General features: G+C 33.6%; 1 protein-coding gene across 1 annotated transcript; it reads right to left on the bottom strand.

The window, feature by feature from the left end:
• Positions 1-1,097: 1,097 nt before the first annotated feature.
• On the bottom strand, positions 1,098-5,856 carry LOC117689713 (tripartite motif-containing protein 3-like). Its single transcript, XM_066070329.1, has 2 exons — positions 5,723-5,856; positions 1,098-4,041 (listed from the first exon to the last, which is right to left on the bottom strand). The coding sequence occupies exon 2, from the start codon at positions 4,014-4,016 to the stop codon at positions 2,340-2,342; it is 1,677 nt and encodes a 558-aa protein (XP_065926401.1). The 5' UTR covers positions 4,017-4,041; positions 5,723-5,856; the 3' UTR covers positions 1,098-2,339.
• Between the last annotated feature and the right edge of the window lie 12,621 nt (positions 5,857-18,477).

The raw sequence follows: 18,477 nt of genomic DNA on the forward strand, positions 1-18,477 counted from the left end.
TGTTCACCTCCTAAATATTCTTTGACAGAAGGACTTCAAACTTTACATAAAGAACAATTATACTACACTGAGGTGTACTATTGATAAATATTTGACCTTGACCTTGTTTTACTCAAGGTCAACTTGAGAAAAAATAATTAAATTTTGTCTGGGTGATAACTTAGATACCTTTTGACATTAAGACTTTAAACTTGGAACGTAGGTAGATGGTATTAAGAAGAAATGCACGCCATCAAAATTTTTGACCTTGACTTATTATCTTCTTCAAGGTCAAGCGTTTTATAAAATATATAGTCCGGACCATAACACAAGACTCCTTAATCATACAATCTTTTAACTTGTATCATACATAGATGGTATATAGTCCAGTTCAACCTTACCAAAATTTTTGACCTTGACCTAAAAATTATATTTCAAGGTCAAATTAGAAAAAACTTCATTGTTCACCTCCTAAATATTCTTTGACAGAAGGACTTCAAACTTTACACAAAGATTAATTATAATACACTGAGGTGTACTATTGATAAATATTTGACCTTGACCTTGTTTTACTCAAGGTCAAATTAAAAATAATTAAATTTTGTCTGGGTGGTAACTTGGATAGCTTTTGACATTAAGGCTTCAAACTTGGAACATAGGTAGATGGTATTGAGAAGGAGTGCAGGCCTCCATAATTTATTACCTTGACCAATCTTGTGTCTCAAGTTAATTCATTTTCTAAACTGTATCATATATGGATGATATCTAACATATAGCTGACTTCATTCTTTTTCACTTATTAAATTTGCCCCATATTACAATCCTTTGGGAGAAGGGGAGACATGTGTTTTTTTGTATAAAAAAACAATACCCACTAGTTCGTATTTTATTTCAATACAAGTTCAAAATTATACACATGCATGTTTATCTATTTATTTCACCTGCATTTAGAGGTTTTTAAAAAATATATTGTTTATTTTTTTCATTTACTTGTATTGAAGTTTTGGAATATTTTTTTTCGGGTTATAAACTGTCGTCATTGTTGACAATGTTCCCTTTGTTATTTTAAACATTATTTTTTTTTTCAATTACAAGTTTTAGACCCACCTTGCAAAATTTTCATTCCCCATTTTGTTTTGGCTTTTGTTGTTAAAGATTGCTTCTTTGATTTTATTTCACATAGCTCTCAGCTGTTAATGATTTAAATCTTTGTTTTGGTTTCTCAGCAATGACTGGTAGCGGTGGTCTGTGATCTTTTTCAAGAGCTTTGGTCAGTTCAACAATAGCTTGATCATTGCTTTTTAGATACAGGTACTTCATTCAGTGTGAATTCTTGATCTGGGATGTCCATTTTATTATCAATAAAAAATGCTAACACTTTTATGCCCAAGTGTCCTCGTTGTAGACCAGTTTAATTCGTTCCGTAATATTTCCAAGATCGAGGTTCGCCGGTTGATCAGCCATATTAATGTTGAACTTGTATGATCAGCAGACGATAACGTGAGTTTTGTATTTTGCGTCGTAATTTTGTGTTGTAAAGTTTAATTTTTTTCATTTTGTTTGTTTTTGACTGCGTATTTTATTATTTCCAATAAAAAAGGAATTCATAATGCTCTGATTTTGTTAAACACGTTTTATCTGGAAATACCAGTTCTATAATTAGCGCAGAACTTAAACACAGAGAAAAGTAGTTTCGGCTGCGGAGTGCAAACGAATTTTTTATTACATATCTGTAAAAGCTCCAAAAAATTGAAGACAAAATAACTTTTATCTCTAAAGACCTGCAGACTAAAAATTTGGTGACTGAATAGCTTGCGTAAAAAACAATTACATCGGAGACAAACATGTACATCATTATTTATCGTAGGGGGTATTATCTCTTTAATCCCTTTAAAACAGACGAGTATGTTGAGGTACATTTTCCCCTTAAGCTGGTCAATGTATTTTGTTAAAATCTATTTGTGATAGGGCAAAACAATTACCTCACTGTGCTCATACTAAATATGCAAAAATTCAGTAGGCCTTCTTAACAACAGTTGTTGTTTACCTGGTGTTAACTCGCTTAACCCTTTTTAGTGATACTTGTCTGTTTCAGATTTCAGTAAGCGTGTTCGACGTGACTTTACGTGTCACAAAACTTAATTTATGTGAATGCGTTAATTGTACGGTGCATAATCAACGGATTTTATTTCTGATCGATAACTCTTCCCTCACCTGGTGGAAGATTAAGCAATAAATAAAGTCACGTGGTATGTTAATAAGTTACTCTATCAGCTTTATTCTTTCATGTTCATATCGCCTATTGTAAGTTGCTGTATTGTTGTTGTGGTTATTACTTCTTCATCACACAAGATCTATTGTTATTGTAATTCAGTTGCATTATTGTTCTTGCAATACTGGAGTTTTTTCACTTTTCCTGTTGACCACAAAGCCACAAAGAGGTTGTCTTTGGTGTCCACGCTTAAATCGAATGGACCGAGTAAATCACCGTTCTCTATGTAGCGGAGGAACTGTCCGTCCTGATCCAGGATGTGGATACACTGGTTTATACAATCTGCTGTCAAAATCCGAGCTCGGCTGTCTGTTGTGATGCCGCTTGGAAAAAATGATCTCTCATGAGTAGATGAAGGACCAGTGTAGTTAAACCGAAGTTTCCCGGCCTGATTGACCACCACTACTGCACTGGCTTCGTAGTCTGACACACAGATATCTTGGTTCCTGTTCTCACTAATGTATTTATATCCACCAGATGAATAGAGTTGATGTCTTTCGTTATGGAATTGAATGATTTGTTTTTCTGTAGATCCAGAGTAACGCACAACCCTTGTTTGTTTAGCGGCATTGTCCATGACAACCAGGAGGTCATCCGAGGAGGTACTACAGACACTGCGAGGTATCCACCCAGGTGATACGACCATTGTTTCTATATTTGTATTCTTTACTATGTTCACAGTTTTCTCGATGTCATCAATATAAACAAGATCATCACTCTTAGTCACTGCTATGTCCTGTGGCCTGTTTCCTGATTCGGTTTGGATTGATTTCACCAGTCTCCCTTGTAGATTGTATAGTTCCATGATCTTGTTGTTACCACACGTCCATATTTCTGCATCATTAAGACAGGCCACACCGTAAAGTCCATAGTCATTACTTGTGTCTATTGTTGTTATGACCAAGGGCACATCCATCAGTGCCCAGTCTGGCGGAGTTGACTTGCCTTCCTTTATCGGCATGCTGTACTCACCTTCCTCTATCGTAAACGATAAATCTGACAGAGAACCAAACAGTTCACTCAACCGATCTCTGTTGATTTTTGGAGGTGTGAATTTTGGTAAAGATGCCTCAAATTTAGGAGGCAGTATTTTGAATTCAGCATTCCGAGATTTGTACTCGGAGAAAAGGGAGATATCTCGAAAATTGAGTAACTTCTTCATTTCATCAATATTGTGTGTTATTTCCGAAATTTTTAGTGTAATTTCATACTCCTGTTTATTGATAATATCAAGGCTTTTAGATTCTTCTTTTTCGATGTCAGCTTGTAAGAGTCTGACAATGGTGTTTATTTCTTGCTGCCAAAGCATTCTTCGTTTGATGAGAGCTCTTATCAATTTTTTAGAGTTCTTACTCAGATCGACTTTCTGAACCTGGAGGTTGGATGCAATCTCTTGATATTTAGGATAAATTAATTCTTCTAATTCTTTCAACTCTCTCTTTAAAGCTTCATTTTTACTTTCAAAGACTATTAATATGTCTACTTGTTCATGTCCTGAATGTTCTTCAGATATACATTGTTCACAGATAGGAACATCACACTGTTCACAATGAAGTTCACATTGTTTTGTTGAATGGCTTCTACACTTAGGATAATATAGATTGGTATAGAATTGTTTTAGTGGTACCTCATGATGAATTTTATTATGATTTTCTGCACAGTTTTTACACTTGTATGAATGACAAATTTCACAGTACACGAGGTTTTCAGGAGTTTGACACCTGGTGCAACGTACAACATCCTGGGCGCTGTTCAGGGGGTCCATGCTTGATTTAGGAGTCAAAAGTAATCTGAAATAAAATGCAGTACATTCTATAACAGATCTAGTTTTGGCCCACATACATCAGAATTCTTTGAGAAGTTTTCTTTTGGGTACACAATATCATTGCTATTTATTTTAAACGCAAATTTGAAAAATAATATTTCACATTTTTTTATTTTATAGTCTTAAATTAACATTCTCTTTTTTCATGTTTTAACAATTCTTTAACAATTTTTGTTCAACAGAAATATAAATATAAAAATCACTGAAAAACTATGGGCATGGAAAAGATACATTTTAAGATTCACATAGTATTCAATCGGCTGTCATGGGTAATCATGTTTCAGAAATGATTCTTTAAGGATCTATGAAATTACATTTTGGTGTACATTCCACTTTAAATCAAAAGCGATATAAACAATATTCTAGTAAATTTTGCAGTATTTAATGTCGTTGCATTCACTTCATGATACTTTTAATTAAAGAAACAATACTGTTGTATGCCAAATTTTAGGTTAGAAATTTGTTTTATCGTACAATGTTCATTCGACAGCTTTTGTTGGGTTTCTTCTTAAGGAAGTTATTGCGGGGGGAGGGGGGGGGTTAATAATAAAGAACAGTTTTATATGAACGTAACTACACACATTTTATGGCTTAAGTGCCACAAAGTTACCTGTTGAGTAAACTACTAAACGATTAAGTATACATCATAACTCAATTTTGAGAGGTTTTTTAAAACCCTGCAACATTGGACAATCCTACATGTACCAACCGCTTTATGGTACTTATTGTACGTTGTTTTACATTGCAGATTACGAGGTAAGTTTAATTTTAGCCACTAGGAGTTAAATCGACTGATACTTGTCCAACGCTACAGTAACATTACCAAGAACAAATAATATTGAGGTCAGAGCTTGTTTTTCAGATTTTGATCAGGAATTTCATTTTTGATCACCGTAAGCGTATTATATTTTAAATGAATAATTGGTTGAAAATGATTTTACTATGAGTTGGCGTGGATTTGAAATAGCTTATATACTCAGCATTTCAGGATAATGATCATATTATCTGGTTGAAAAGTTAAATTAGCACAGTATTTTCATATCCCGATGTAAACGGATTTTATCTTCATATAAAATAAATAGACTGCATCTTGCAAAGCGTAAAACCAAGCGACCTACTCTTTACTGTCTCCTTGCTGCAGCCCAGTTAACAATGTTGCTATGAAAACGTACTATCTGTTTTTTGTAAACGTGAACAAATTAAGATCCATTGCTGATAACTAGAACGGACCAATGTAGAGACTTTTTTATCAGTTTAGAATGATGCAGCTGCCTTATCGGCAATACCTTGCAGAAAATAATCACACTCAAAAATACTTGGTCATCTCTTTTTCATCATTTCAATATAAATTGTTTACATGCAAATATAATGATTACAAAATTGTGCCACAAATCCTTAATTAATATTCATAGATAATTAACAAATCCACTCTATTTGGCAACTATCTAGTAGTTTCGATGCAATACAGCTAAAGTATACTATTTAATTGATTAAATATTTATGATGAACAAAAGTGTATATTATTATAAATGAAAGACTGTAAAATCGTTCTAAATATGAAACTATTTGTCCATAGGTCTGGTTCCCCCTATCATACATCAAGTCTAGGCGACAGAAGTTGGAACATATATTAGGTAAAAACTTACCTCTACAAAAAGGTTCCAATGACAAGATTTGCCTGTTGAGAAATAATTAAATATCAAGTAAAAAGTATATCACTATCTTTCAACAGACTACGCAATTTCGCGATCCAACATGGCGAGTCCAATTTTTTTTCCATTTGAGATCACGTGGTTGTGTTAAATGTCTGGTAATAGAGGGTGACGGTATGCTTTTTATTCAAATGAATGATATCGATATCATCCTGAATGACAAAGCCCTGCTTATCGTCAACTTTCGATACCTGATCATGATAAGTGTTCATTGAACATTCATAATACATTGACTGCAAGTCCATTCTTTGTAGAAACTGTAAAATCTGAGACATTTGATACGTAAACTTTAAATAAACTAGTATGCAGGTTTTTGTGGTATGTTTCGTTAAATCAATAAACGAGGAATGACACGACTGCAACAACTTGCTATACGAATATAAACATTTTCAGTAACTTCGGCTTTTCTGAGTTGAAAAAGTAAACAGTTCCTCAATAACAGGGTTTTTCTAATACAGAGAAAATTCCCGTTTTAGGGACTTGGTTAGAATAGCAGAGTTATTCTTTAACAGATGCTAAGTTTACTAATGATAACACTAAGACGGTCATCAGAGAGATATTTAAAGGTGCACGCTGCGACGTTGAGATTTTTAAACACTATTTTAAACCTTAATCTTTTTTGGTGAGCTTACACCGGGCTGATTATGACAAGACACAGCAAAGAAAGTGACTAACTTTAGCTATTATTCTTGCTGTATTGGCTTAAGATGGTTGGATATTTATGTCAATTTCTGTACTGACGTTCTTGAAAACATAAGAGCTCCATATAAAAAATGAAAATATTTAAATTTTAAAGCAAAAATGTTTTAACCCGTTTTACCAATTTATGATTCATAGTCTTTAAAGTTTAAGATATTTATTTATTATAATCATTTAAAAATCAAACATTGAGTTATAAGCAAGATATAGAGTTTGAAATTTTTTGTTATGTAAACAAAACTCAAGTCTTGCTATTGGTTACATATTTGTTTTATTGGTATAAGTTTTAATCAAATGTGACTTTTTTCTGTTAAAAGTATTAATTATGAACACATTGAATCAGTTTACTTTGTTTGCCATGAGTTATTTGTCAAAGAAATGGTAATTCCACACTTTTATTTATTTGTAAACAAATATAAGACTCGAGCTTTGCTTACAACGAATTCATACCTCTGTATGTCTCTCATAACTTGACTACGAACATTTAAATTTTGATCATCCATTCAAAATGAGCATGTAAACCATTTTAAACATAAAAAATCGAAAAAAAATTTTGTTCTAAAAATTGTGTCTAGGTCCCTTTAATTCCTCGTTTTTTTATGAGTTTCTGTTCGTGTTTTTTTTTAAGCTTAGTTCTCTCTCTCTCTCTCTCTCTCTCTCTCTCTCTCTCTCTCTCTCTCTCTCTCTCTCTCCCAACGTCTGAATAACATTTAATGAAACAAATTAGAAACATTAAAAGATATAGGAATGAACATCACTTATTTACATAATTATATAATGTTTGCAAATTTCGGATAAACGGCTTACAAATTCACAGCGGCAATTTGAAACATACAGGTAGTTATATTTTATGGTTAAAAAATTTATTTCAATGAATTTATTTTCACTTTTATGTAGACAAAATTGATATTAGTTTTGTTTAAATTCCATTTCGCTTCGTTTCGATTTTTGGTTTCGTTTCGATTGGTTTCGTTTCGTTCGATTTCGTATCGTTCCGTTTCGATTTCGTTTCGCACTTTATAGGCGCCCTTATACTGGTATTGCTTCTATAAACCCTTTGGCTAAATTGAGCAAATTTTGCACAAAGCATTAATGATACAAAATTGTTACAATGACAAACAAAACAAGGGTAAAAAGGGCTGATAATCACGTAACAGTGAAAATAGAGTGCGAGTTTTAAATATATTGTTCGGATAATTGCAAAAACTTTTGGTGTAAAAATACACACAGGGCCGTCCTACACAGCGAGATTGTTTACATATGTGCTTGAAAATCAAGCCCAAACTGTGTCATCCTCTCTTTAGAAACATTCATAAAATATCGAATGACTTTGTATTATTACAAAAGTGGGTAAGCCAGACTTCTAATATGCTGTTGTTCATATCATATAACCTCTGTTGCGATCTGTATAAAAATGATATTGTGGAATTTGTTGTTGTTTCAGCCGTCCATATCTGTGAACCGTCGAGAAACATAATTATGACACTGTCAATACAACTCAATTCTTATAACCGCATTTATATATATTGAAAATCATTTTTTCGGTTATGTAACTTATTTAAGAATATTTTATCAAATTTTTGACATTTTAAACAGAAAAATAATATGGATAGAAGTTAGTCTATGTTGTTTTACGAATCAGGGAGACAATAATAAACTTTAATCAACGTAATTGTATTGGGAACAATATGAATTCATTTGTTCATAAGAAAATCGTTTTATTCGTGTTTTAAAATTATAATAATGGCGGATTTTGATTCATTTTTCAATTTTTGTTTCAAGATATTTTGTTTTAAAAGAACGTTAGAATCACAGTTGAAGATAATGATTCTTCTATATTGCTATGAGCTATAAACCTACGCTTCTTATTGTTAATAAGCTTGATTACCCATTAAAACATGTGCATCAATTGTGAATGATATCGTAATGATCATCGTATGACGATTACATGTATATAATTTTGAAAAGTGAAACTATTACACAATTATAAAAAAGTTACAAGTGTTAGCGAATCTATCCACTCTCATAATTCAATGTCTTGCATACATATTTATTTACTCCAAATTAGTTTTTTTTTTCATTTAAGATCATGACAACATGCTTTTATTATAACATGATTTTATCTGGGTTAGATATTATTTATGAGGTTAATTTCAAATTATAAGGAATAAGAATCTTAAATCTGATATGATATATGTCTACATGCAACTTGGTCAATTCAAGAATGTTCCTGTAAATCCTGAGAACATTTTATGGTATATCGTACCGATGTTTAACTCATTTTGAATTTTGACATGGTCTCCTGGTTTGAGCCGAACAATTACTGTCCTGCTAATTTGGATTAGTGGGTTTCCATTGTATCCACTAGAAGACACGTGGAGTTTACCGACTACGTTTTTGTTGACTTTCATATGTACATGTAACCAAATCCCAGGTTGGGATAAAGAGTCGACAACAAACATGTAGGTTCCTGCCACAGGACACGTGAACACTCCCGTTCTGTCGTCATATTCGTTCCCTTCATTTGTGAGTACTTCGTCATATTTCACCGTTTGTCCAGCTCCAAGCTTGAGTTCCTTCGAACTTCAGCTGACAGAAAAGCTGACTCGCCGCAATGTGTTGGAAGAATCTTAAACAAAACACATAATTAGAATCAGCTGAGATTTGATTAACATTTATAGAATGACTTTTTAATTAGATTTAATCTTTGACTTACAGTTATCTGAAGACAGTTGAATCAGTTGTCTTGGGGCTGAAGAATCCAGGGTAACCGTTGCCTTGGCGTTATCGAAAATTAACGACTTCAAAAAAACAACCTTTGTCCGTGTGTCTGTCTTTGACTTGTTTCCGGCGTAAGCTGCACCACGTAAACTGAACGACAACGCTAACAACAAATTCAGCAACATTTTCTTGAATTTCTGAGTAAACAGTAGATACAAGTAAGCTTTCCTCTGTTAATTTATATAAGTACTGATACAACACATGTCACGCCATATTATCATGCAATTACCACATTAACATCTCATACAGTATACCCTAGAACTGAAATAAAAAGGATCACACGCAATTTCAAAGACTTTGAATAGATTTCAAAAAATGACATTTTTAGTTTAATAACAACCATCTCATTTATGTTTAATATCTAATGTATTCAACTAAAATGATCAGATGCACGTCTATCTACAATTTTCATGAGTTTTTATTTGCATGCATCTTATATGGAATTGTTAAATAGATTATATTCAAACTTGTGAAAAAAGTTTTTGAATTATATAGATACAAGTAATATTTCAGTTTCGTTTTGAAGTTAAAATCTTAAACTCTAAGCTATACACGCTATACTTTGCATCAATTATGAATGACGGTGAAAACGCACACGTTTATGTTTACTTATACTCACTTAATGCTGTGAATTACGCTGAATTTGATCGCGTGAACTATTGTTGTAATTAACATTGTCATTTGCTATAATTGTTATAATTTAATAATTTTACACTATTTATTGGCATGTCTTTCTCTTGTAATAAAAATAATATGTCATGTACTTGTCTGTTCTGGACTCTGAATTATAATAAATGATCTGTATCTTTATTATAAGACTGAAATATTGATAAATTTGATAATACTTAATAATAATAATAATAATAATAATATGTTTGTTTTGTTTGAGACAGTTCAATTAGAAAAACATCTCGCCAAAACAAACATCTAATTATTTTAGCCAATTATGGGGCCCTCTAAAGGGGTACAGGTATAGTTTACCTGTGTACACCTGTATTTCTTGATAAATTTTTAAAGCATAAATTCATCAAAATTAAAACATGTTTCTATTAAGTAATTTTTTTCAAAGCACAAACAATTATGCAGTTTTTTTGTTATTTCTTTATTCAAATAACAATGTATAGACATGCATGTCTTCGGGCTTGGGCCGATACCAACCGCTCGGGCTGATACCAGAGCCGAGATCAAAACAACAGTGTGATATTCTATAAGTAACAAAGCACCAATATGTCAATTGTAACAACTTGGTAGCATGCATAATTGATAAATATTTTGAAATTGTATTATTTACACAAAGTACTGCTCTAATTAATAGCACTATCAGTCACCGTCACTAAATCTTTATCCAAAATGTAATAGTTCAGATGTGGTGTCATTAGGTCGATGATGCCGTCTTGATATCTATTTCTAAGCATCTGTAGTTTCCTCTTAAGTGTTGCATATTTCTTGGATAAAGGGCTTACGGTTCCTCCTGCTCTTCTCTAGAATTTTTTGGTGTTCTATGTGTCCTTGAAGATCTTGCTGACTGCGTATATGTTGGGGTGAGCGTGCTGAACCATCCTCTTCCATTTTCCATGCCAACCTTCTAAACTGTTCTTGGTGCGTGGTCCATCGCTGCCAAACTTGTTCTACAAAGGTTTGTCACCATTACCCCACTGCTCTGTCACGTAATATGTGAACGTCTCTGTCAGGTCAGTTTCACCTCCGTCTTCCAGGGCTCAAAACAAGACGTCCTCAATGCTGTCTATGGGAACAAGGGGGAGAACTATAGCTCTTCTTATCAATTTCCTCATGTTATCGTCTTCTTTGAAGAATTCTGCTGTACCTAACTCCATACTGCTTGGGTAAAGTGGAAAAAACATCCTTTGGTTGTGATGCAAGGAAACACTTCTCAGATAGAGTTGTGGACTGTGGTCTCAAAATCTGCTATGGCACTGGACGGTGACAATTGGAGGCTAAGGTCGTTGAATTTGTCGTGTAGGAGTGTGAAGAATCTGATGTAAATCCGTTGACTGTTTCCGGGTATTAGTGCGTATACTACATGTGTCATCGGGTCATCAATCAAAATGAGGACGGTGAAAATCTGATTGAAAAGGCCGGGGATAGAGAGTGCAACATTAACTCTAAATGTAATATTTAACAAAGTAATAAACAAGAAATAATATCAAAACAAATAAAAATGAACAAATAATTTCCATATAAACTCCTTTTCAATTATGGTCTTCTCGCCGCCTTTACTGTAACCTCCTTCAGTCTTGTTTTACAGAAACAATGTGTTGAAATTGTTTCTGTTCTCAAATATAAAAACGTAAACCGTTGCTATACGTTTTATATCTTACCATGTGTTTCTTGCTAAAGCAGCGGTTTATCTGCATTGCCGTTGACATCCAAAATAAGAACATGTTTTGCGGGCGGGTCTCTGCAGTATGCACAAGCTAAATTATCACATTCTTCAAATTCTGTGTAGTCACAAAGAGTACATTTATCATGCTCTCGTCCTTTTCTATCGACCTCCATCAGAGTTGTCTCACTGGATATGAAATATGCAATGTAATTGCGGTTTTTAACGACTATTTTTTTCGGAAATATCTGTGAGTAGCAAAAGCAGTACCCCTAACCTAGATATTGCAACAAAGTTAAACGTACGTATTTTTCTTGCTTTTAGTATAAAAATTTTGAATTCACTTAAAGAAATATTAAACTACAAACTGTTTTCTGACTGCGACTCGAATTTTCTAAGTTGTATGGACATGAAAGAGGCTCACGATGCATCAACAGATTTTGGAGAACCCAAAGAAGAAGAGAAGGATAAAAAATTTAAAACGGACGTTACATTAGAAGAGGTCAATTTAACGGGAGGAAATACGAATTAGGCTTGTTAGAGAACCTGGAAAAAGTTAACCAAAAGAGAAGTACGATATAATGCTTTATCAAAAGTTACACTAACTTAAAAATAAATTTGAATGTTTGCAGTTGAAGGTGAAATGTAATTCCGTGTACCTTTAGATAAGGAAGTCTTCACAGACATGTAGATGATTGACTTCATTCAAAAAGCCATTAAGTTTTCTTAAAATAATTATTTAAAATGTATGAAATTTTCCTTTTTTATTGTTTTTGGGTTTTTTTGATAGAGAGTATGTCAATATGGAAGAATGTCTATCTTATGAGAGAGATAACGTCTGTAGAAAATAATCTCACTTTGTTTCTGATAACTTACAATTATTAAGGCATGTAGCAACAAGGGAGGCGGAACTGAGCACCCATTTTATGCTGATAGGCGACTTTTATTTAAATTCAAATGTTTAAAGATGAATTTGAATGGAACAAACTGAACCCCAACTTTAACCGATAATATCTAGTACTTTGATTTATTGTTACCTCTGTTTATATGGTTATGTAACTCATCCCCAGCATGTGGCCGAGGAGAGCCATCCAGCGTGGATTGGCTACCGAATTGCGGTGATGTAATACACAAGTAGTTATGTCATACAATGTATCGGACTCTAGGAACCACTATGCTTAACTAAACATTTTGTGTTTTATTATGATTTACTTAATATGGTCTTCGATCCGACAGGAACTACAAACGTAGTTAACATTTAACATACAATGGTTACATGTGCAATGATTGGCGGTGGGATTATAAAAGAATTATGGATTCTGTGGTCATTACAAATATAAAAAGTTTAAAAAATAATAAGTTAGTATAATGCTTGTGTAAATGCTATGGCATGATCTTGAACTGAAATATATTTGCATTCGACCGAGTTAAGAGCACATATTGGTTAGTACATGTGTATACCCACCGCATGTTAAAGAAAATTTGCACGTAGACTTTAGACTCAATGAAATCATTGAATGTTTCTGAAGCTTAAAGCAAAATTTATGCATACAGACCCTTGTATCATTATGCAGCGATTATTGGTTTACACATCCAATTTATGGATTTATGCCGAATTTTATTTGTATTTGATAACCCATTCAAAAAACTGAGTGCAGAAAATTGTTCACTACTTTAGTCGCAAATGCAAACCATGCTGATACTTTTGCGAAAAAAATCGGGGAAAAAATCCTAAAATAATTTATGAAATTTATGAAATTCGAATGATAATAAATTTCCGATAGAGATCTTATATATCCTATTAACATTTTTAGATGAACCAAAATAATAATTAGAATCTGACTTAGCTTACTAAAACATGGGTCTTTTAATAACATTTTCTAAACTACATGCAATTTCATAGAACTGATTTACTGCGTATCAGTGTAAAGAATCTGATAGAGCTTGTTTCAGATTAATTAGAGTCGGTTTTTGATGTCAGTCTTGTTTACACTAAACGCTCGTTTAATCAGTCGAACGACGATGCCTTGTCGGCATCAATGTCACTAATACACTTATGCATGCGAATGCACTGAACCATATGCTTAAAGATAAACTTAAAATACTTACGTCCTAAATATTTTAAAAAATATATTATTAATTTGATAAATTTAAACAGGTTAATCCGGTATTGGTCTCTCTTGGCCAAACTATGTACAGTGGTTGTGCAAACATGGCCAATGCAAAAATTTCCATGGAAACTGTATGAAAACCTTTGTCACTTTTACCTGGAAAGATATAACGTCTCCCTCCAAGTCCCCATCTCTCTCTCTCTCTCTCTCTCTCTCTCTCTCTCTCCTAGATTTACTACTTTCAAATACTTTTTCAACAAAAAGACAGAAACCAATACCTCAAAAGTCGGGCACGTGCTCTACTGAAATGGATACGGTGTTTCTAAAATGTAGGATGCTTTAATTAGTTTAATCGGGTATGGGAGGTGAGAGGGGGTACCTGCGAGACCTAATGTATGGCTTAAACTGTTGAAACGTAGCATGAATTTTAATGTTGATAGTTTGCTGATTTAATCATATGAGCTCTTTGATTGTATTAAAATAAACAAACATTTTACACAGATCAAAGTTTGATTAAAAACTGTTAATTAATCATGAACAATTATTAATTGACCTAGTCTATTACCAATTCTCTCTGTCAATTAAAATCTCGTATAATACATAACATTTAAAAAACAGGCATTCGCCAGTCGTTCTTTTTCGCCTCGCAAATGCAACGGAAGACCTTTTCGTTGCTGTGCAACGAGCTTTGCTCTAGTTAATTTTCCAATTCTGTTTTCTTTTTTTTACGTTGAGGCCATGGAAAATAAGATCGGTAAGTTGATACATCTTGGAACTCATAATATATAGAGCTCCAAAAGTATGTTTTACTGATCTATTTATAGATTGCTTATGAATTGTCAAATGTTCGAATGTATGAAATCAATTTTTTTTGGGCGAATTTTATAATATTTTAATAGAGTTTCATATTCTAAATTTTTCAAGGAGAAACATGAATTATTGTTTATGTGTGTTATGTCACCCGTGGTCCTCTTGTCTATACCCTAGTCATAAGCTATACTAAGCAATGTTCAAATCATATATTATAATCAAATCTAAAAGAACAAAGAACCTGTCGGCTGCCCTCAATATAGGACGAAATTTTTGTTTTTTGGTATATTCGCGAGGAAGTTAACATGTCCCCTCTTTATTGTCAACACATGTCAGGCGTAAGAAAAGTTGCGCTTGCGTAAAAAATTTGAGTACTCACTTTACTGCTTCATTGACCATATTTGTATTGGTGTTGATTTTTTATTCACTCAAATCATTCCAGATACAGATGCATAATAAGAACAAATGAAATTATATTTATATATGTATGAAATATATGTGAATTGGTAAAAATAAACTACAGTACATTTGATTATGAAGATTTGATCACAAAATGCATTCAAAACAAGAGGCCCACGGGTTACATCGCTCACCAGAGCAACAATAGGCATGATAAAATCAGCTTATGGAGTCATAATACAAAATATTTGGACAATGTGATATAAAACATATATATCCTATACAAAAAAATATGTTTCCCCCCTGGATATTCTTATATTTATAATTAAGTCCCTTTTCTAACAGGATTTTATAGTCATATCACATTCAGCATTGCAGTTCTCAAAAAGACCCTTAACAATAATTATTGTTATTATACAGGATATAAACCTACATCAAACTCTGAACCCCTTGTGAGGCCAATTAATTGTCCAGGGGCCAAAGTTTAATAAACAATTTTAAAGAATCAGCAATATATAAAAAATTCTTGCATATAAGTAAAAGCATATATAATAATATTTCAGTTTTGTGAATAATTAAAATGTTTTCCTTTGTACAACTGAATCCCCAGTGTGGCCCCATACTACTCCTAAAGATTGTGATTTGAACAGAATTGAATCTACATTATTGGAAGTTGCTTTCACTAAAGTAACATCTTTTGTAGGCAAATTTTTTTTTATTAGAAAAAGATTTAAAGATTTTTAAAAATTTTCTATATTCCTATGTAAAAATTTCCCCCCCCCCCTTGTGACCCCATCCTATCCCCCCCCCCCCCCGAATCATGATTTGAATAAACTTAAAATCTCACTACCTGACTATGCTTCCAAACATGATATTCGACAATGATTCTACACTACCTGAGGATGCTTCTATACACGTTTCAGCTTTCCTGGCCTAATGGTTTTAGGAAAAAGATTTTTTTTTTTAAGATTTTGAGATGTAAAAATTTAAATCCCCCATTGTGGCCCCACTCTACCCCGAAAGGTCATGATTTTCATAACTTTGAATCTACACTACCTGTGGATGCTTCTGTATAAGTTTCAGCTCTCCTGGCCTAATGGTTTTGAGAAAAAGATTTTAAAAGATTAAAAGATTTTAAGATTAAAAAATTTTGAATTTCCCATTGTGGCTTCACCCTACCCTCGGGAGTCATGACTTTCACGACCTTGAATCTACACTACCTGTCAATGCTTCCATATAAGTTTTAGCTTTCCTGGCCAAATGGTTCTTGGGAAGAAGGTCTTTAAATATTCATTCTATATATTCTTATGTAAAAATTTGACCCCCCTATTGTGGCCCCACCCTACCCCCGAGGGTCATGATTTTCACAACCTTGACTTTACGCCAGCTAAGGATGCTTCCACATAAGTTTCAACTTTCCTTGCCAAATGGTTCTTGAGAAGAATATTTTTAAAGATTTACTCTATGTACATTTATTCCTATGTAAAAAGTAACCCCCCCCCCAATGTGGCCCCACCCTATCCCTGAGGGTCGTGATTTTCATAACTTTGAATCTACACTACCTGAGGATGCTTCGACAAAAGTTTCAGATTTCCTAGCCTATAATGGTTCAAGAGAGGAAGATTTTTGAAAATTTCTCAAACATTTTCAATAATTCCTAATTAGCTACCTTTGCAAAAGGGCGTGGCCCTTAATTTTCACAACTGTGAATCCCATTAGCCTAAGGATGCTTTGTGCCAAGTTTGGTTGAAATTGGTTCCGTGGTTCTTGAGAAGATGTTGAAATGTGAAAAGTTTACAGACAGACAGATAGACGGATGACAGACAAAATGTAATCAGAGGCGTGTTCAGCAGAGCGAGCGCTTGCGATTGTTCGCGTGCACCCGCAACTGAACGGTGATGTTCGCCATAGTGCTTGCTAGCGCTCGCGAACTTGCTTGTAACGTAGTTCGCCGAAAATTCCAATATAGACCAATCCACACTTTACAAAATTTATGTCCCTTGGCCGCCATCTTTGGGGAAAAACCCATATATTTCTCACAGTAGCCTTTGTAGTTTAGAGGGTTGTAACTTCGTGATTTGACATTATAAATCGGTTTCCTCTGTGAATTTTGATTGCCCCAAGTTGGGGCAACCCTTACATCGAAGCAATAAATTAAATTCTAAGAGGTTTCTTCACAGGACGCCCATATATTTGGTTGCATAATGAAGGGAAAAGTTTTTTTTTACCTTTTGACCTTTGGGTTAATCTTGCAAAGGGGAACAACTTTTGCAAAGTGTGGATTGGACTATGGCGTCGGGTGTATCGAGATGTACATTTACGATTGTTGGTTTTCTTAAAAAACCTTCTAATGCAAAAACAGTCTATGTTTTATTCCGGAATTTGCACATCCTTTTAGGTTTAGATTTATACATGTTCCTAGGAGTCAGAAAATTTACAAATGGGCATATTTGCTGCAAGGAAATGAGAAGTGACAATTTTTTCTACTTTTTGTGTAATTTTTATAATCATAGATGGGCATAAGTGGTTTGTCTGTCATATCTCTCTCTCTCTCTCTCTCTCTCTCTCTCTCTCTCTCTCTCTCTCTCTCTCTCTCTCTCTCTCTCTCTCTCTCTCTCTCGCCTCCTTCTCTATAAAACAATGGCTTCCAGTGAACACCAAGATCTTGAAGGCTCCAGCTCCAGAATTTCGAAGTAAGATGCAAATGAAAATGAAATGTAAACACTGGTAAACAAAGCAAACAAAAATGAGGATTATACATGTATGTTAAAGAAAAAATATATTTGAAATTGGTTATGTGATGACTATTACAATATTTTAATTTCAATAACACTTCTTTTGCTTGGTGCATGGAGATCCATATAATCCCTATCCATATTTCCTTATCTTAATGCATGTTCCCTTTCATCCTCCTTCCTTTTCCCTATCACAAATCCCTTGTGTGTTGCTTATAACTGTCTTATATGAGAGTCTATGGTTTCAAATCCCATCACTACTTTTGTACATAGATTTTTGCAGTAGTGAATATAATGGACAGATTCACATTTTCTTGCCAACCACCTTACACTCTTGGTTTTTTTCCTCTATGATTTTGTCATTAAACTGGAAGTACCGGTATTTTTTATGTAGGCTATTCCTTGTGAATAGTTGTGTCATTTATATAATATGTAGTACTTTGGGGTGAATATGTATCATTTTTATTTCAAATGCCATAACACAGTACATCTAGTTCTGAATGTATAAGAAAAAGCATTTTGCCAAATTAATTGAACTGGTTTGTTTTTCAGGAGCTCATGAATATCATTGGACCGAAATTTGAATCCATAAGAAGTGTTTCCTTGGAGAGTAGAACTCTAGCTTGTATTTGGTTTCTTGGAAACACGAAAACATTTCGAAGTGTGGCAGACCGCTTTGACATTTTATTTTAGGTCAATTTAAGACTGTATTTAAAGATCATGAGATGCTCAAATCTCTAATATCGTGGCCTACAACTGATGATCAGCGGAACATGTTAGAAGAATCATTTGCAGAGAGGGCAGGGTTCCCTA

This window comes from Magallana gigas, chromosome 8, assembly GCF_963853765.1.
Source record: "Magallana gigas chromosome 8, xbMagGiga1.1, whole genome shotgun sequence".
NCBI lineage: Eukaryota > Metazoa > Mollusca > Bivalvia > Ostreida > Ostreidae > Magallana > Magallana gigas.

What these genes read in the sequence shown, in the direction of transcription:
- LOC117689713 (XM_066070329.1), bottom strand. Translation starts at nt 4,016, where the DNA reads ATGGACCCCCTGAACAGCGCCCAGGATGTTGTACGTTGCACCAGGTGT.